A 21275-nucleotide genomic window follows, 5' to 3' on the forward strand; every position below is an offset into this window, starting at 1 on the left:
TTGCATTTCAATAAGCTCCATCAACCCCTTTATACAGGGCAACAAGTAGCCGTAATTAGGTAGAACGATGTTTGGTCACTGATGGTGTTGAACAGATTTTAAACAGTGAAGCAGCAATGAAAGAGCTGGGGCGTATGTGAAGCTTTTGAGTTGTTTGTGGAGTGATACACCTCCACAGCACCTGTTTGTGGCTTTGGACAATTGGAATTTTTAATTATAGACATTATTTCAGAAGCTGTCTGGTTTGAATAAAGATAAAAAGGTCTCGTGGTTGTTTATTCTAAGCTTATCTAATTATTTTTCAGCTGTAAATCAACAACAGACTGTAAGAAGACAGTTCTTGGATGACAGATGATTCCTGAAAAACTTTTCTTTGTACATCTAGTAGCAATTACTGAAGCGTCTACTTTTACCCTCAGAAATCTAGCACAAGTACTTTAAGCTTAGGAGGAATCTAGTAAATCAACAGGAGAAACCTTTCATCATGCTTAAGATCTCAGTTTCCTCCAAACCTTGGCAACTTTATACTAAAGGTTCAATGTCTGCTAACATACAGTAAACTTTTTAAAGGACTGTACTTCTCTGACGCTTAGCTCTTCTAAAGGCTGTCAGGTTCCATACCCTATGGGTTAAATAACACGATCTGGCATTTCCTAGGAGTATAGAAAGTCACCACATGTTGCCTGAAAAATTTGACTACGGGTCTGGACCTAGAAGGACAAAGTAAAGTACGTATCTATTTCAAGACAATCAAATATAAAATCTTACAAGAGCATATTTTAAAGCCTTGAGCCAAAAAGACAAAAAGGAGGATATGAATTTTCATAAGAAACTTAAAAACCTATGACGTATGTATATAGCACAGCATTTAACCGGTGATGAGTTTGTTTACTTTCCTCATTAATCCTGAGCTGATGGCTGAATTCCAATGAATTAAAAAAGATAAAGGAGAAATTTTTCCCCCTCTCATTTCAGTTATTGAATTCAAATTAATTTTATTTGCCTTCACATAAAAATAAATTATAACTAATAAAACTTGTTATGTTTCACATCTATTCTCTCACTATTTCTTTTCCTCAACAGAGAGATTTAGTGACAAAGAGGATGTGGGCTCCCAAAAGTGTTAACAGCATTTCCTACAGCTCAGTCTTCCCCTGAAGACTTACCGTACTTTGCCTTTAGTGTCATGGATGTTCTGATAACATCCCAAACAGAGATATAGGGTCACTAATACAAAAGGTAATACTGAAAAAAACAATAAAAATCAGGAAATTCCTGGGGAGTATTCCAGGAGGCATCAAAAATTCTTAAGAGATTGGGATAAAGAAATAAAAAATAATGCAAATCAGAAACACCAGATTATGCACAGACAAAACACCATGCCAAAGACCTACACAATTTCTTCTGAAAAAGTAATTTTTGATGGCTTTCCTGTGGTATATACACTGCTTAAATGTGACTTTTAATTGCTTTTGTCCAACTACTTCTAGTCCTATATTCAACACATTATCCCCACATTACATTTTCCCTCACTTCATTAATATAGCTTCTTTTATATATTTCAATTAAAAATACTACGCTGTTTTAGTAGGGGCTGGATGGGGAAATCACAGACTGCGAAGTACAGAAGAAAATCCTGCCTCCGATGAACCCCACGTCCACTGGCAAATCTGCTTACAGAGCTTTGCTTTTTCTCACCTTCTCCTCTGTTGGCATTTCTATGAGCAAATAATGACACTTATTTTCAATTATTACAACCTTATATGGACCTTAATTTTATTTCTTTGCACTGCTTAGAACACAGCTATTTACTTTGTTTAAGATCTCTGGCTAAAAAAAAAACCCTATGCTTGTATTCAGTGAAGGACAGCAAAATCTCTACATCCCAAAGAAAGGAAAATAGCAAACTTGGATCATAAGCTTGGAATCACAGCTACAGATTTGCAACATACGGCAACTTGCCTCTAGTTCTCTTGCACATGCTGACCAAAATAATCCATTGGAAGAGAAATGTCCCGAGTTGTAAAAATAAAAAAAAAAAAAACCAACCCTAAATCCCAGACGTTTTACTTGGGTCCCTGGCTGTAAAGAGTTTATGGATGAAGTGAAAATTTCAGTCTCTGAAAACAAACACACTTCTGAACCCACATTTATTTTTTCCTTAGTGCCTAACGTAGACATAAGCTACCTTTGTAATTAGCTTATATGATTTGAACTAACAGTGCCTAGCACAATGCTGCAGGCGCTGCTGCACTACAAACACATTATAATGGTAGAAAGAGCCTCTCAGGCTTCTCAGGATTGGACACAGCCAATTGTGTGGGTTTGACCGCAAAAAAAATTCTGCTAACCAAAGTGACTGAGGCTTTTGAGGTTTTCTGCTTGAAAGGTTTTGGGGCATTTTTTTGGAATGACTCTGGAATAAAAGAACAGTTTTTGCAGTTATGGTTTGGGAAGTGATATTTAGATATGCAGCTAAGACATCAAAGATTCCTGCAGTGAAGTACCAGGGCATATCAGCTGAGTGAGACAGACCACATCCAGAATTCATGAACTAGAAGAAAACCAAGCTCATCGGTGCACGCAGAGCTATTCCGTACAGAAGAACTAGGCTGGAGCAGATGCAGCACAGATATATTAGCTTGGCGGAGCGTGCAAACTAATAAGCCTCAGTTCTCAACAGGGCTTACCAGGTCGATGCTGATAAAGGGGTAATTGGACTTTGCAGCAGCTCAAACCAGCAAGTTGTTCAGGACCCTGTGTTAGCACTTTGTGGTTACACCTGAATCGACTTGTGGTTGCTGGCTTGGACTTCTTGCACTGTTGTTCACCTCATTTTGGGTTCCTGGCTTACCTCAAGAAAAGTAAGCTTGGATCTGTCCCCACATGTCCAATAACTGTAGGTTTTCATAGAACACAAATTCAGGGAGCTGACCAAAGCTCTTGACAATAAAGTCACTCTGGGTTTGGTCTGGAAAAAACCTACTGCGGGTGGAAAGGCTCCAGAAGTAATCACAGAGCCGGAGAGGTCAGAAACGGTTAGACATACGTTGAAAACTGTGACATTTCTACCCTGACCTTGCTCAATAGCAAGGTCACTGGTTACAGTGACCCATATCCTTTCAGTCCTTGTTCTTTCTGGCAGCAGTACCAATTAGTGCTTCACGTGGTGGCTGCTCCCTAGAATAAGACCATCCATGCTAACATTTAAGTTTTTCCTTCCTTCTCTCCTACCTTATCCCTTCATGCTGAGGGCATAATGACAAAATGTAGAATTTAGCCTTAATTGGATCTCTGCAATGTTATCACCTGAATTATCTCCCCCATGAATAATTATCACTGCCTGGAGGCTGACAAATTGCTTCCCTCTACTTCATGATTGTCAGGAATTTCAAATTATATGCTGAGCATTGGGGAGGGGGGGGGGGGGGGGGGAGAAAGAGTGGGGGATGAAAATGAAAAACCTAGAGAAGCATAATTATTAAGATTATTGAAATATGTGGCACGGAGTCCCATAGTCTCCCCGAGTCCCAGAGAGGTGAGTGACAGCAAGAGCTTTGCTAGGGGCAACTGGGCAACTCCCTGTCTTTCAGCCAGCAACGGCTATGGCAATAGACTTGTACAGTCAAAGCAAAACTATAACCACCGCTACCACCTGGCTCACTCACGGTTAGGCAGTTCCTATGTTATTCACTACCCCACTTAAGCTACATACATCAGCTTGTTTAGCATCTCATCTGCATATTTGATCTTGCTAGGTAGATGGTAAATTCTTTGTAGTGTAGACTGATAGAAGCGTAAACATATGCAAGGGGATAGCAACAGAATGTAGTGCATTTAGAATAGCATATAATTTTCCTTGCTTTGTAAGAACAAGGTCTTGCGGAAAAAGTGCTCTTTGTGAGAATAATCATTCTATGTCTGGGCAAGACCTCACGCAGAAACGCAATGCGTCACTACACCACAATATCCATCTCAGATATCGAAAGAGCTGACAACTGGTAAGAAATCTTCATCTTATAAAACCAAATCACCATAAAAGCATAATGCTCTTTGAAAACAGCTTGAAATGATCAGATTAAGCAATAGGGCTTTATCCAATTTTCACATTAATGATGCTGCACTTGTAAGATTGATGCATTTCTCAGTTCAGTTCAGTTCCTCAAACTTCTTTCCCACCTTGCAAAACCCACAACACACGAGTCAGGCACAGACAAGGCAGCTGCCGACATATTCCCAGGAGAAAGCTCCGCCTGCTCACCTGACATACAGTGACCTCTTCTGATTAGTCCTCAGGGAGCCGGACCCAGAACTCATGCTGTGATTCATCATCTGCTCGCGCAGGTCATGGATTTTTGCCTCAAACCGAGCGTACTCTGAGGAGATAAAAAAACCAGAGAATAAAGATATTTTAGTTTTCTTGACCTATATAACCATTAGGGCTGCTAAATGCAAATTAACGTTAAATTAATGAGTGTAAGGCATGTCCTGAAAATTGAGGTCTAACAGAACCTTGCATTAATATGGTATCTTTGGTAAATATATGACCTCCTTATTGTGGTACATGAACATTTTGGCACTGACTGTGTGAAAACAATTAGTAAATAGCCAGACCTTCTCTCCTGCAGTCTCAAGAAAGGAAAGGAGGTTTAAAGTATGTTATCAAATAACTTTCAGTTTGCAAAAAGGATGTTGAAAGCAGTTTTCCACTAAATCATTCCTCCTTCCAAAGAATGACATACCTTGTTAGGGGCAGTGGGATGAGGCACTGAAGTTACTAATGAGTCAAGCATTTAGTGTAAAATCCCACCGAACTGAAGGAGACAAATCAAAGCCTAATTATCCCTGAAGCAGCTGTGAAATTGTTGTACGAGCAATAAGCCACCTTATTTCCCCAGCCCATTGAGGACTGGGCTCTCTTTTTAATAGGTGAAGCCATGGCTGGGTCTTAGGGAGGCTGATCTCTCTCCAGACCTGTTTAATCTGCATAAGAATGGTACAAAATCAGTTTCCAGATCTTGTTTTCTTCCATAATTCTGCCAGTACCTTTGTAAAATGTGACCTGCTGACCAGCAACATGGGACCAGCACCGGGGCAAGGATTCAGCTAGAGGTGTATCGTTCAGTGAAGTTCCTCTCTGAAAGGACACATCCCTTGTACAGCCTGGTCAATGGTCCCTCCTGCGGGCACGTTCCCCTTGCTCATTTTGTGACCTACTGGGCTGAGTTTTGGTTTGCAAGAGGAAAAGTTGAAGTTTTGGAGACAAGCTCTAATTCCTTGAAACCGACAACTTACAGGCAGTGCTCCAGCAACACAGAGTCATAATTCAACCTAAACCTGGGAAATCTACCAACACGAGCTAGCAGACTAACTTGAGGGGGTGTACAAAATCCATTTCAGTGAGTCAGAGACACTTTGAAGAGTAAGATGTTGCAGACTGATGCCAGCAAAGAGAAGAATATGTTCCCTGCACCTCAATGTTTTATCTCACTGCCTGCTTCCAAAGGAGGGTCTACATTTCCCCACAGCAAGTCTGGAGCAACAGTGAAACCAGCACACAAGGTTTCCTCCCTTAAAGGATGGAGGTACATCCCACCAGATCACACCATCTCTCAGTTTAAGCAAATAAATCTCTCCTGTGCATTTATTACTTACTGGTCTGCTCCCCGTTCGTTACTGTTTGAGTTATGTGAGAATGCTCTAAGACAGCAATATTCTCCTGTTCTCCTAGCAGAAATCTCAGCATTATTTTTGTTTGATCATTTGCTGTTCACACTGGCATAGTTCCCAGAACGTCTAGATGCTTTGCAACAGCAACTAATTCATTTTATTCAGTGCCCTTTAACTTTTCATTGGATAATAACATCTGACCTTTCCGAGATCCTACATTTTGCATAGACACTAGCTACCTTCAAGCTGGCTTAGCGGGGTGGTTTGATTTGGGCTTTTGTGTTTGGGTTTTCTCCCTTCTTCCTCTTCTTACTTGATGCATTTTAACTCCCTTACCATTGAGCTTCTTTGGCATTACCTACTGAGTTTGTTATGGGACAGTGGGCGCTTTGCCAGTCAGCTGGGAACCGCTGCTGGGGTATAAGACTCTTCAGTCTTCCCACATACCTATGACTTCACTGACTGCAGCTGAAATTCCGCAGGAGAAGAGACACTCCTACATGCAGACTGTATTTCAGATTTATCCTCTAGCTTGTTTCTCGCTCGTTTCTTTCCCTAGAGTACAACTTTAAACTTCTCGGTGATTTAAAATCCCAAATCCTCAGCGGAACTAAGGCTCCTATAAAACTGTATCGTTTCTCAAAGTGGAGTTTAGTTTTGAAGAGTTTATCCCAATGTAAGATTTAATTTTGCTTGATGTGAGTCATATTTGTTCTATTCCCCCACTCTAGAATTTGTTTAGTAAATAATAATCTTCTGTTCGGGGCTTTGTTTAATTTATATTTCATTATAACAGATTTAACATTTCTTCTTGGCAAATAGGAAAGGTGATCTTAAAAACAAAAAGCTTGCTTTTCTCTTCATAGAGTGTCAGTCCTCTGCAGGCAGACAGAATACTACAGTTTTAAGGATTGTTACTAGGTCTCTTTCATGTATGGCGGATACACTGAAGACGACAGCAAACAGAGTGTAATTCAGCTTCTTTGATGTTTTACATCTGGATGAGGCCAAAGATATGAATGATTTACATTACAGCAGCTGTAATGGCAGCTTTCCCTTTAATAAGCAACCATATCCCAGGCAGACTCTGTATGTGAGGTGTGGGAGTAACTCCCAGATTTAGACACCGATCTGGAGAGTGAGAAGAGAGGATTGAAAATCTGACTCTCTACAGCACAGCATCCAGCTATTTGCAACTTGAACACCAGCTCATGAGATACTCGGATGACTACAGCTTGGTCAGATGATGATATTACAGCTTGTGCTCTGAGTTCAGAGCATGCTTGTAATTTAACTGATTTTAACTGACTGTAAATTTATTCTGAATTTAATAATCTCTCTTTTTCTGGAAGGCATTTTGAAACCACAACACATGTTAGAAACTGTTTAATAAGTGTGTGCTGGAGTTCAGGGTTCAAGCTACTGCTCCCTGCTTGGTTTAAATAACTACTGAAATACTAACGATAGTTCTGTTACTTTGTGTTCTTGAGATGTTTTTACTTTAGGATAAAACACATGGATAATTTGAAAATAAACAAATTTATGGGCCTGTATTTTCCCACAGTACCTTCTTCATATTTATGCATCAAAAAATACTGAAATTGAAATGTACACCTTTCTCTTTCTCCAGACAAATGGCTGGGCAAAAAATTGCAAGGCCATCAATGCAGGTAGCATTTAACCCAGCTCAGATCAGCTTCTTTAATCTCAGTCCTCCTAGTTCTCCTTCTGATGCCTAGATACTACAATGACAGCTGCATTTGAAATGTGAGCAGAAAAAGAGAGAGTGATGCTCCATTTCTGCCATCAGAACTGCTACAGTAGTCATACCTACTGGGAAAAAAGTTCTTTTTTCTTAACTCTTCTTTATATATGGGGTCATTCCAGAGGACCTGTTTCCTAATAGCTTTGCATTTGCTAGGTGTGAGTGAGTGTCAGTGCTAAAGTCCAGAAAAAAATCATGTTTCCTTCAAATTCAGCACTGAATCTAAATAACACACTTTCAAGGCTCTTACACAATTAAAAGGACCAGCTGAGGTTGTGACATGCCGCCACAAAATACAGTTAAGGCTGATTCACTAATTTCATGCCCTTTAAAGAAAGGGAGAACAAAAAACGTATTACTGCTGGAGTGCATCATTAGCGAAATTTGCCAAATTTTACTTACCAAAATCTATCTGCAAAGGTCCTACCCATTGCCTGATTCACTAATGATCTAACTTACTCTGGTAGCTTAAGAAACTGATAAAGTTATGCATTAGACTAAAAGGGCAAATGGGTGAGCAAACTGTAACTTATATTATTGCTGGGGTCAGCCCAGATGATATAATGGTGTGTGCTGGTCTGTGGCTCTGGAAGTGCTGTAAGAAACAGGGCAGATGAAACGGAGGGAGGCTTTTGCTCATACTCTGCTTTAGAGCTGTCTCAGGGCTCATGGCAGCATTGCCGGATGTGCATGTAGCCATCCCAAGGGTACAAATACCGCTCATTAGCCCTGGAGATGTGGAGCCAGTGCTGTTGGGAGCGGGAGAGGAGATTGCTGCCACAGGTAATGGTCCGGCTGCAGGGACAGCAAGGCCATTTTCAGGACCCTGGCATTGACATGTTGGGCTCTGTATGGGCTGCCAGCCCTGGCAGTGCTCTCCCAAGCAAGTTGACACTTTCCCAGGGGTCTGTTTTCTCAAGTTGGCTCTGCTCAACTCTCTGGGCAGTCAGGAGAGAGAGGAGTCGGCTTGAATGCCTACAGTATGAATTGTCCTCAAGCCCAACCAAGGACAAAACTGAGTGTATTTATCAAATACCGACACCAGTTTGAACAACTGAGGTTTTTCTGCTTCATACAGGACTCATTAGCCTGAATATGTGGACAGGGAGATGCTGGTTTTCCTCCTACCTCATTCTGACAGCTTGCTGAGTGCTATATCTGGGACTCACACATATTCTAACCTCTGAATCTCAATGCAATTGTTTGCCTTTCTAAGTTGAAAGGACTGGAGAGACTTTTGGGAGTAATCTTCAAACACCTTGAATCTTCTCCTTAGTTCACATACTGAAAAATCAAAGCAAGGTAAATGGCCAACCCAATTAAAGAAACATCTAAACCCCCAAACAGTAGTGCACTTCAACTGAAACTTCAAGTTTAGCTGGCCAAAATCAAAACAACGATCTACAAAATCCTACCTAGTCCACTTTGGCATCTGATGATATGCAGACACCAACATTTCCACTGCTGAAGTGATTTAGAGAACTAAAATCCTGCCACCCCTTCTACAGCTGTGCAGGTGGACACTTACACATGGAGAGGAGCTGTTTTAACACACTGACACATCTGCCTTTTGAGTTTCCTATTGATTAGCTTTGATGGCCCATGATCTGACCCAGTACATGAGCTGTTGCGGGTTCGATTATTCAACACTTAAGTCTCTCCACATGTTGTGCAGGAAAATGCCATGAGTTTGTGAGATCCACGGTGGATGCCTAGGCATTAAGGATAGTTGGGATGAGTGCTGCTGTGACTTAAGTCCTTTCATATCTATGGGGCAAGGACTTTTTCAATTAAAATAAGCAGTGTAGCGAAAGTTTAGGTACAGATTCTCCAAGTCACTTCAGAAATGGCCTAAAAAGCTATCACACTTGAGCATACATAAAAGCTCTTGGAAGCCTTAGATATATCTGAGAGACCAAAAATAAATGCAAGAAACAAAACCTCAAGAAGTATTTAGAAAATCACAGTGAAAACAAAAGAATTTCTAAATCTAAACTAACAAAGACAGGGATTTTATAGCTAATGGTTTGATGCTACTTTTTAGTCATATAAATAAAGAATAGCTATGATAAATGAATAAATATGCTGCAGCTCTTCTACAAGAAAGAGTTGCAGAATTTTATAAAGCTGCATTACTGTTATTTTTCACTTTTAACTTTATAATGAAGATTTTAGCTTTGATTGAACTTAGAGAATATGAAAACAAAAAAGCCCTGATCCTACAAGTAAAGTATAGTTAAGCAACTGAAATGCTGATGTGTTATACAACAGTGAAAATAATAGTTCAGCATCGCAGTACAAGTCTTTATTAGTTTGAACTCCTTTAATGCTGGCACCTTTAGAGAGATAGCAAATCCGTCTGTCAGCAGGTATCAAAATTTGCTTTCCTGTGTAATTCAGGATTTTCTTCTAGATGATAACAGATTTCCTAATTGCTGCTTTTGTGCCTCTAAACTAATGCATCGCTAACCCACTTCAGCAAATGGTGAAGCAGGGATGGCTATAACACAAGTGGGAGGTTGGATAAGGCAGCACATACCTCTCGGACTCTATCAGGGTGTGGAAGGAAAGTAAGACTCAAACTGTCCAATTTTAACAGACTATACTCCTTAAAAACAAAACAAAAACAAACCAAAAAACTAGGAAGGCGTTGTTAAGGACAGAATTTTATCTTCTCAAAAAGGGTATGTTGAATAACTCTAGACACTATAATAAAGGAGTAGCTGCCAGACCAGCTTCTCCATCAGTATCAATTTGACATAATTTCAGTGGATCCAGGCCAGCTTAAACCTTCTGAGATTTTCTTCTGTTCTGTTTATGGGAACACAAATTGTATGGCGCTACAGCAAGTCATGAACTTATTGCCTTGGACATCTGAGACAGCAATGTGCATGATATTATTATTATGGTAACGTTATTTATGCTATTTATGTAAATATTTTTTTTCCCCTCTACCTCCTCCTAGCAGATGTCTTGGCTGGATTGTTTAAGACTTAAAATAATAGAAGAATGCATTTCTTCCTACAATGAGTATTTCCCATTTCTGCCCTTTGTCCCCAGTGCTGTCCAGTCACCACTGTTCCACACATGGCGGTGAGAGGAAGGTGAGCAGACCAGCATCAAGACTTCAGGGGACTGGGTCTGATCCTTGCTTTTCCACAGATTTACAGGACGAACCTTGGTGAGTCATAAAAAGTAAGTCCCAGCAGCTAAGGCAGAGATACGGATGCTAGCTAACATTGTGTCTGCCAGATGCCTAGCGTCCCACAGCCCTGGAAGCCTTTGAAACTACTGCAACACACATAAAAAATGAAAAGACGTGAACTGCTAATAGTTGTGGTTAGTGTTTTATGTCTTTTGTTTATGATTTTTTTTGTTGTTTCAATTTTTGCTAAAAGTATCCTGACAGCTGTTTTTAGATGATTAGGAGGTCAATTCTACAGCTGTCTGAGGCTGCAAGCAATTACACAGCAGGTTAATGACAGTGAAAAATCTTTGCAGTCTGTGGTAATTTCTGAAGAAATAAACAAACAAACATACTATAATTAGGTACAGTTTACTGTATCTTTGCTGCTTCTACCTTCCTCTGCCATGTCTGGTGTTGGCCATTGCCAGGGAAAAAGTTCTGGACAAGGCTGGCTTCGGATCCCATGTTGTATAGCAAATGCTATGCTTTTAATAAGTCCAAACGATCTAATAGATTTAACATCACATAAATTCATCACTTGACAGGCAAAAATGCACACAGTCCTGATGCCCTCAATAGGCAATGCAATAGTGTGTGCTATTTATTGGAGAAAGCGTTGCTCAAAAGGCATCTCTCCATTCAGGATGCACTGAGCAACAGACCAAGTTATGCTGCTACTTCTTATCACATAAGTCCCCTGAGCTCACTCAAAGGAAATGAAAAACAGATTTCAATACTGGGGAAGGGAAGATACATTTACATTTTATTAGTTTGAACATATCTCCTTGTTTGTATTGGAGTATTTTCAACCGATATTTTCAAGAACCTTTCAAAAATAATGACACAGACATATTTACTGATTTTACTCATTGCTTTGGCTTTTAAAACTTCAGCATAGTAGGGCCATTAATGTATTTGTTCTTTGATATTGGTTGCTTGTCTTCCTTTACCAGTATACAGGTATTTACACTTGAGCCTGTCTTCTAATTAAAATTTCACCCTGTATATTTGTTCTGTAGCTGGCCTCTTTGCCCAAACATCAATACTAACTTTATTTTCATTTGCTTTATTACTGAAGACAATGCTTCTTCCATCTGTTGCACCATTAGATACAGCCCTCATATTGTGTTAGCTGTGAATATAAATACACCTGAAAAGATATCTTCCTCCCACAATATGTTCAGGAGACTAATATCATGCTCTATTCTTAGTCACGGGGAATATAATTCCAATCCAAATTAGTCTCTGGAAGCTTTAGTTTCAGAGACTTCATGCCTCATAATGAAAGAGATGTACTAAAATAAATCAAGCTATTAGTGAGTGACAAGGACTTTGTATCCCACTGAGGCGTCATTCTACCTGTTCCCTTAAAGCCTATCCTTGGCTTACGGAGTGTCAGCCTGGACTTTCTCAGCTGGGAATTTCTTGCAGCTTCTTCCAAATTGAAGAAAACTGCAAGCAACTCAATAGCTTTTAAAAACAACCCTTCCTTCCCTCCCAAGATTTTGGGAACCTTTATCCAGCACAGAATTTTAAGGTATTCTCAAAAATGTACCCCCTTCTTTATTTGAATTGGGGGGGAGGATCCCCCCCCGAACTAACCAAGACTGTGTGTGGCACTTCTTCAAATCCTGGAAGGCTCACACTGAGCTAACATCTTGAACAAGTCCAAGAAGGAGCAAGGCAAATAAAGAGCAGAGACTCAGATCTGAACCCACCGTATCACCACGCATGGTCTGCCTTGGCAGCGCAGTGTGAAATTTTGGAAAAATTGGGCACATCACCCCAGGCATCTAACTTGCACAGCCATGCTTGCCCAGCAGAGCAGCATATGTCTCATTAACCCTGATAGCTTCGTAGGAGTTGCTGTTTTGTACAGTGCAGAAACATTTCAAGATATCTGCTGTTTTAGGCACAAAATGACTCTGTCAAGGTGGGGAAACAAAAAAACCCCAAAACTTCCCTGCATTGGAATCCTCTTTCTTCAACAAATATTTGTGTGGGACATTGCAAAGAAACAAAACCTACTTTCTATTAATAGCTAAGCTAATTCATTTAGCTATTTCGTGGCTTCAGGCTAGTGGTGGAGGATCTTATTTTCAGACATTTATTCAATTTCCACAATTTCCCATTCAAAATCATTGTCCTGGGGCAATTGTTACGCATTATTTTTGCTTCATTGCTTTTTCTTGCTTCTGCTTTTTACCAAGTCTAGTTCTAATTCTTGCGAGTTGAGCATATTATACTGATTAGCTATATCTTCTTAATGATGATGCTGGCTTAGCCTCCTTCCAGCTCTTAAAGACGTGAATTGACATGAGGAAATAAAATACAGCACTGACCACTTCTAGAGTGTATTAGTGTCATTTGCTTAGTGGCCAGCCCAGCCTAAACCACGTCAGATGGCAACAAAGACAAGCGCTTTTGGTGGTCTTGACTAACCCTGTATCTTTTACAGACTCTTGATGGTAAATGATTCTTACCTGCCTCCAGCTGTTTATAAATGTCCTCCTTCCAAAAGGAGGAAAGTTCCTCCTTCCTAAGTTCCCCACATGGCTCACTTGAGTTTTCCCAAAACCGGTTCAATAAGAATGAACTGGGTTAGCCTGTTTAGTCAATTTATGCTAACCTGGGTGAGTCTGATTGATTGATGCAGCTTGGAAAGCACTCAGACACAAAACTGCCTGCAGATGTGAAGAGGGCAGGATACAGTGATACGGAGCTGGGAGCAGATTGGCGCAGGTGGCATCTTCCCCAGCATTGTTGTATGCAGATGCCACCTTGTACTAAACTGTGTTGGGAAAAGCAAATGGGTTCAATCCTACTTCATCATCTCCAGAATCAATAACAACTTAATGTGGCTAAGGAGAGAAATGACCTGCCTAGGAATTGTGCAAGAATCTTTTTGGAAGAAAACTGGAAATGTAGACCCGTCTGACCTTCCTGATTTTCATACAAAAAAAAAAAAAAAAAAAAGACGACACTGCTAAATCAGGGCTCAAAACTCCCAAATGAACTTTTATGAAAACTTATATGAAAACTTTCACAGCTAAGACATCATATGCCAGTTTTGTACTTATACTCCATGAAATTCTGATATACTCAGAGTGGGAAGAGATAAAAAAGGGGTTCCTAAAAGAGACCTGGGGAAAAAAAAAGTTTCTTTCTGAAAATAGTGGTGTGGAAGCTAATGTGATTTTATTAATTCCATAAACCAGCATGTAAGCTGCAGCCAACAGTAGAAAAACCTCAAAACCCACAAATTATTTAAAAATTATAAGCTAAACCAGAAAATTAAATAGTAGTAAGAATACCAATACTACTTGATGTAATTATTCATATAACAAGATAGTCTTACAGACTAACGAAAGCAAGGAGATCAGAAGGACCATCAGTAACACGACCAGAATCTTGGCAAAAGTGTTAGGAAAATAAACATGGATATATCTCACTGGGTTGAACTGTTTTGCTATGATGATTAATACCATTTGCAAACACTGAATAATGCTATTAATAAATATTCACTTCCTGACTTCAAAATCTGCTAAGAAAAAGCTACCTCCACTTGTAACCTTCACTTTCCTACACTCAGTGGTGCTGTTCTTCCTGACAAGGACATCTTCAGCCCTCTCTTAAGGCTCTCTGGGAGACTATTGAATTAAAAAGAAGAACTGAGCAAAGACTGGAAACAAAACTATCTATTTTTGCCATTAAAAAACTTATAAAAAATCCCAAATGTCCTGAACAAAAAAGAAAAGCATGCAGAAAAGAATGAAATCAATAAAAACATTCCCACGTGTGTATTGATCTTTTCTAAGAGGCAATATTGAGAGCAGCTGCAGAATTGTATTAGTTTGCTAGAGCTTCCTGATTAAGGGGATTACCGGTTCTAATACAAACAGGTAATAAGGAATGGTTGAGCACATTACAAGCCTGAATGAATTTAAACAAGACAAATACATTTATTACCTCAGGATAAGTCATGCTCCCTGCATGCCTCTTACCTTATTACAAGGAATATTTTGAGTACTGTACAATGAAATGTATGTTGTGCAACTGGCCACTAATTAGGCATGGAGGCTATATTTGATGGTCTGGATGCTCTGAAACGTGGATTAACTTGAGCATCAGATCATGTAAAATTGGAATAATGTCTGAATAATCAATGTAATACAAACAAATGCCTTGCAATTACTGCTGATACTCTTGAGCTTATCATTCACAGAAACACAGAAACCCACCTTTATGGCATAAAAGATCTAGCTGGAAAAGATCTTTTTAACCAAGTCCAATTCCTGCTTTTACAGAAAATCAAAACCTAAAATTCTGTCCATAAGATACTTGAAGACTGTCTTGCAATTAGTTCTATTTGGCATTTCATAACTGTCGGAAGACCACATACAGAATCCGGTCCTCAAATAGTTACTCATTCTAACTACCTGCAGCTGAAGCCTACGCATTGGCTTTTGCACCAGCACAGTTCCTCTGTGTAAATTGCTCTTTTCCTTTGTATATTGATTCTCATGACAGATTTACAGAGAGAACACACCTTCACCTACCAATCTCCATTTTGCTAAATAAACAATTCAATCTTTGTTTCAGTCTTTTTCAGTAGGCTTGCCTCTCCTGTAGTTCACAGAATCACAGAATCGTCATGGTTGGAAAGGACCTCTGAGATCACCGAGTCCAACTGTACACACACAACAAACCCCTACAATCTCAGCCACTAGAGCATGCCCTGAAGTGCCACATCTATGCGTTTCTTAAATACCTCCAGGGATGGCAACTCCACCACCTCCCTGGGCAGGCTGTTCCAGTGGCTGACCACTCTCTCAGTAAAGTAATTCATCCTAATATCTAATCTAAACCTCCCCTGCCCCAACTTCAGACCATTTGTGGTTGGCCCAGTTGGCTTTTTTATCCTTGTTGCAAAGTCTTCACTGGTTTAAATAGCAGCGTCCTATATCATGCAATATTAAATGACTTCCTGAAAAATCAGATATATTGCATCAATCATATCCCTCTTTCTAAAAATTAAATGTATTATCAAAGACTGATATTAAGAAAATTTTCCAGACTATACCATATTACTTTATTTATGCCATTTTGGATCCACCTCCCTGTTCTGTTTCTAAATCTGTTTTAAAGTATGCTTCTACATACTACTGAGGAGAGACTAAGGCATCTCCAGATCTGTTGAATACACATAGTTCATTTTTCTCCTTTCCTGATGGATACTGTAGGTGTAATTTTCCAGATAGAGGACTATCTGCAGTTGAATAGATATTTGAGAAGCTCTTTCTACTCCCTGTGCCAACTCTCCAGTATTCTGTGACAGAGTAACCAATTCTGCTGAACCTCAGCACAGCAACGCCTTTCAGCTTTGCTCTCATGTCAGTGGTGATAATTCCCATGCTGATATATTTTTTTGCTATTATCTATCCCATCGTTGGTCCTATGTACTACATAAAAGAAAAATATTGTATTATAGCCTTTCCATTGAATGAAAACTGAAAATACAAAGTTAATTTTACAACGTGTACCACATATTGATGAATATTACTAACCACCAAGCCCTTTGAGGTTTCCGTCTACAGTGTGTTCATCAACTCAATACCTTCAGTGATGTCATTCAATGCAGGTATGCCAGACACATAGACTTAGGTAAAACCAAAAAGATCAGGGTCAGTCCTCCAGGAAGCAGAAGACCTCTGCTGTGTCCCTGCTGTGCTGGTGAGCCACATTACGGACAAGGTTTACAGATTAGTAGAAAATGGAAGTGCTGGAAACTTCCCACCTGATATCCAGTCTTCACAGAATCACAGAATCAGAGAATCACAGAATGATATGGGGTTGGAAAGGACCTCTGGAGATCATCTTGTCCAACCCCCCTGCCAAAGCAGGTCCACCTAGAACAGGTTGCACAGGAACATTTCCAGACACGAGTCTCCAGAGATGGAGACTCCACCACCTTTCTAGGCAGCCTGTTCCAGTGCTCTGCCACCCTCAAAGTAAAAAATTTCCTCCTCATGTCTTCTTATATTCTTTCATGATTCTGACAAGCATCCTAGAATAAGAATGACAACCTCACCAGCTTTTCCCAAGGAACAGCTGTTTGTTCTCTGGAGTGAGTGCTCTGTTATCCTGAAGTGGTGGGTAGCATTGGTTTATCAGTGTTTTACACTACCTTACAGAAAGTCAGCTCAATGCATTTATATATATATCATTGAATGCATATATGTATAGAATGTGTATGTGTTTATGTATATATATAGTGTATATACAGATAGAGAGAGGGATAGAGAGAGAAAAAGGTGCTGTGTCAAGTGTTAGCTATTTCCTGGTGCACACTTTCCCACAGATGCCAGCCTACAGCTAGTGACAGCACTTGGATTGCAGTGCCATATGCTCCTTTGAAAGGCAAATTCTTAGACCCATTTTCAGTGGGGAAACCATGATTTTTAATGCAATGACAGTTTTTCATTACTGCAGTCTATGGCTTTAACTTAAGATTTATTTGACATCTGCAGACGGGCTTTCCCTTTCCTGAAGAGGTTGTTGAAAAAAATGGTGATAGTCCGCAATATGTTGTTGACACTGTACTTTGGCTCAGCCTTGCTAGGCTGGGTTCTCCAAGGCTCTCTGATTTTCTGCTTTATTACTTGTGACTGTCCAGGATGATCCAGGCAGGAAAAAGCAGTGGATCAATTTGATCCCTTCACTTAACGTGATTAAACAGCATTCAGCACGGATAAATGTCACATCCATTCAGCTTTCAGAGGCAGTTTGGACAGGAATAGTCAAAACCCATAAACACTTCAGAAATTTCTTGGAGAATAAAAGAATGACTTATGTTTCCTATGCACAGTCTTCTAAGAAAGAGATATACCCAGCTCAAATGAGAGGCTTGGGCTGGGAGTGCATCATCATCTGGGATTTGTGATCAAGTTCCTAAGAGTTGTTGGCTTTGGGGCAACTGACTGCACTTCCCGAAGCAAATGGAGATGTTTTAACTCAGATGGCAGTGATAAAGGACTGCATCAAATTGCGCTGCCCAGCGTTTTCCAAGGACAAAGAGCACATGCTTACATGGTGCCAGGCACCAGAAACTTGCAACCGGAGCATAACCTGAGCTCTCAGAGTGAGCAGGAGGCAGGGACATTGTCAGCCTCAAAGCCATGTGGGAGCAGAAAGGTCTCAGGGGGTGTAAGTCACAATTATATCTTTTTACAGATGTCTAATTTGTTCCTAAAGATCCCCAGAGATGAAGACACTTCAACCACCCCAAGCATTCTGCTCTGGTGCTTCAGTCTCCTTTCTGCAGGTGCATTTTTTCCTACTGTCTCATCTGAAGCCTTTTTGCTGCTCTTTAAGACCATTCCTCCTCGTTCACAATGAATACGAGAAAACAATATGGCAAACTGAAATATTTCAAAACAAACACTATAGTAAGATTACAAAAAATAATGAAAAAGGGGAACACAGCTGAACAGGCAAGCAGGGATGGTTTTGCAGGTGAAAACCTTTTGAAAAAGTCTGCAAGTGTCAGAAATGAGACCTTAAAGAAAATTACTGTATACCAATTGGGACAGATGAAGCTCATTACTGCCAATGGCCTACATGCTATAAAATGGGTTAATATTGCCACAGAAACCTTTTTGGTGTGTCCCTGTAATTAGCACAAAAGTATTATTATTGTAATTAACTGAATCCCCTAGTACCTAGTGCAGTCTTCATGGCTGTAAGCAGGTTAATGTGAAATTTAATTTGTGCTAATTCACACAAGATCAGTGATGCCCGAACCAATGTGGCTGCAGCAGCATTTTGTGGAATAACAGTATTTTCCTGTTGACTTACACAGGGCACTGAAGCTTCAAGAATGTCATGTAAAGCCATCTTAGCTTTCACTTGTGGTAAAACTCTTCTGATAGATCTCTGTCTTTGGATAAATTTATTGTGAAACTCACTCCAAAGTGAGTAACAAATGCACTAGTCCTAGGTATAGAAATTAATGGAATAAAAGATTTGGCTAGCTTCGTTACCCTGCTCAAGGGGCTGGTTGGTCTCAGACCAGACTGTTCTCCGGGTGAACAAGTTAAGTTCACCTCTCCAGGTGAAAAGTTACCTTTTCATTTTGAGAGGGTTATGTTTGACTTCTAGGGCAAAGCATGGTGCCACATACACACAAGAAAAGAGGATAAAATTCTTTCATGCACAAAACCTTAAGTGCAAGAGACTGTAGAAAAATTCACTCTCCTCTTCTTAGTCATAGGCAAGATTGGAAAATAATAAAATCCCACTACCTGGAGGACAGAGAGAGAACATGATTGGAGTCAAGCCAAATCAGTGGGTGGTTCAGTGTTAAGGGACAGGAAGAGAGAAGATAACTGGTTTCTGTGCCTGCTTCTTTTTATTCTTCCACTAAAAAAACAATGTCTTGCAGTGGACAGACAATTTCTGTTCCCTGTTAACATTAGGCTGAAGAAACACTGTCATCACCTGCCAGTGTAATAGGGAAAATTAAGCTTCACAGCTTTAACTAAGCTGTCTTGTGGCTGGGACTATTCTTGCACTGTTTGTACAGTGACTAGCTACACTAGGAATGGCTAATTAAGGATTTTTTGCTCTCCCTCCTCTAGTCTGTGTTAAACTAAACTTTTACAACTTGCTTAGCTCACCTTCCTTCAAAGTCCCATATGAATGATTTTTATGAATACCTAGAACCATCACTCCTTAAGTTTACAGCTGCAGTCTCTAGCCATCCTCCTGCAGGGATGTGCTACCACAATAATGTGAGGGAAATGGAGCTGGATCCTCACAATCTAGTCCCACTCTTGGATCCCTTCTTGTTCATTGCCCTCCCACCCTGCACTTTGAGGTGGGCAAATGACAGGGGACTCATAAAGGCTGTTTTCAGCCTATTGGGTTTAATCTTTTAGGGACCCTGAAGAGAGGTTCACCCACAGCTCAATTCAGGGCCGCCGTCCTCCAGAGGATCTTCTTTCTCCACCCAGTGCAGGAGGAGCCTGGTGGACCAGCCTTCCTTGTCCTTACCAGTCACAGGAGAGTTTTTGTCTGCTGTGTCCTTTCTGTCCCCTGTCCTTGACACAGCAAATCAAAGCCCAGATTTCCCCCTCTCTTGACCCATTCTGTTACAAACTTAGAATGTAACTTTACACTTACAAAACACTGCATTTCATGGTAAAACTAGCCTATGTGTCTCTGCCCCCACTGACCCATCAGTTCTCCTCTGAGGCTACACTGTCAATTGGGACTAGAGTTAAAGATTAGCCCTATTTTTTTAATGAGCATAACAGTGGGGTCAGTGAGCTGTGGTGAGGAGCTGGGTACAATTAGGTGGAGGAGAGGTCATCTCAACAATGCAGCCCCTGCAGAGCAAGGAAAGCCACACAGCTTCAGGCTTCCCACCTCCTCCATCCCCTTTGCTGCTCCCTGGGCCCATCCAAACCTCACCAGAGGCTCGGTGAGAGCCAGGCATCCTCCCGGCACCTCCCACAGCCTCCAGTGTGCTGTGGACTGGGGAGAAACTACTCCGTATTTCTTCACTTGCAAATTACCCAGCGTATGTTGATGTGCCCTGTGGCTGTTCTTTGCCCAGCTGGAGTGGTTAATCCCTGCATTTCTTTCTGTTATCTGCCTCACCTCTCCACTATCCCTCTTAAATTACCTGTTAATTTTTAAAGAATACATAAACACACTTTCTCTTCCTTTTCTTCAGCCTAACTAATCTTTTGTTTTGTTTTGTTTTCCCAAAGCCTTCAGTGTCCTTCCAGATCTGCCATGGTTATGGGTTTTTTTGAAGAACAAGTACGTTTGATTTTCCTTTCTATATATTCATCTGGGTATTTGGGATTTTTTTCCTGTTTCCCTAACTTCTGCCAGGTATCGAGCTAGTTGGGTTCAATTAGTCTCCTTTCTCACAGCAGATATCCATCTGAAGAGTGGCCCGTGATGATTTCAGGTGCAATTTGCTATCATTACTTTAACTTTCCTTTTCACAAGGCCATTTAGTTGAAAGACAATCAAGCTGAGAGAGGCTGAATTGGGAGTGGAAAAAATAAAGTGAATAAAAGGCAGTAAAATAAACTTTCTTTTCCATAAAATGTAATGTGAATCTTGCTGAAAGCTAAGCAGGTCACATTGGTTTAGATCCTTGAATTTTTTCATACTATTAAATATGTATTGTAAATATGGAAAATTGCAAAGGACAATATGTACAGCTTTGTTGTTTTATTAAAGGTAAACAGAAAGCTGGGAATATCTTACTATTCCAAGCTTAGAAGATACATAAGAGGAGGTCCTAATGACACTACAAACGCAGTGTTAAAATCTTTTACAGTCAAGCTTTCAACAGGGCATAATAGTTCAGTTCACTACAAAAAAAAAAAAATATGTCTTTGAAATTACGAGCCTAGTTTGACTTTCATGTGTTATTAGCTCTCAGTGGAACTGAAGCATTTAAATTGATTGTAATGAGACATTAGCAGACACTATTACTGCAGCAAACCATTCCTGTTTTGAGATGGCTGGCTCAGGAGGCCTCTAAAAGCATCCCAACAGGCAGCGAGTATCATGCACTGACAAAGGGAAACAAAAATCAGCTTTGTAGAGGTTTGCCACGCAGCTGGTGTT

At 40.3% G+C, this 21275-nt stretch overlaps 1 protein-coding gene across 8 annotated transcripts in view; it reads right to left on the reverse strand.

The window, feature by feature from the left end:
• Nucleotides 1-21275, reverse strand: part of DLG2 (discs large MAGUK scaffold protein 2) — a 673276-nt gene that overhangs the window by 94740 nt on the left and 557261 nt on the right. For 7 of the 8 annotated variants that reach the window (XM_074147594.1, XM_074147586.1, XM_074147578.1 and 4 more), the window contains one exon: nucleotides 4262-4376. In XM_074147594.1, coding sequence (XP_074003695.1) covers nucleotides 4262-4376 — 115 coding nt within the window. Of the gene's footprint in view, nucleotides 1-4261; nucleotides 4377-21275 lie in introns of those variants that run through there. The other variant, XM_074147621.1, reaches the window with a different exon arrangement.

This window comes from Numenius arquata, chromosome 1, assembly GCF_964106895.1.
Source record: "Numenius arquata chromosome 1, bNumArq3.hap1.1, whole genome shotgun sequence".
Lineage (NCBI taxonomy): Eukaryota > Metazoa > Chordata > Aves > Charadriiformes > Scolopacidae > Numenius > Numenius arquata.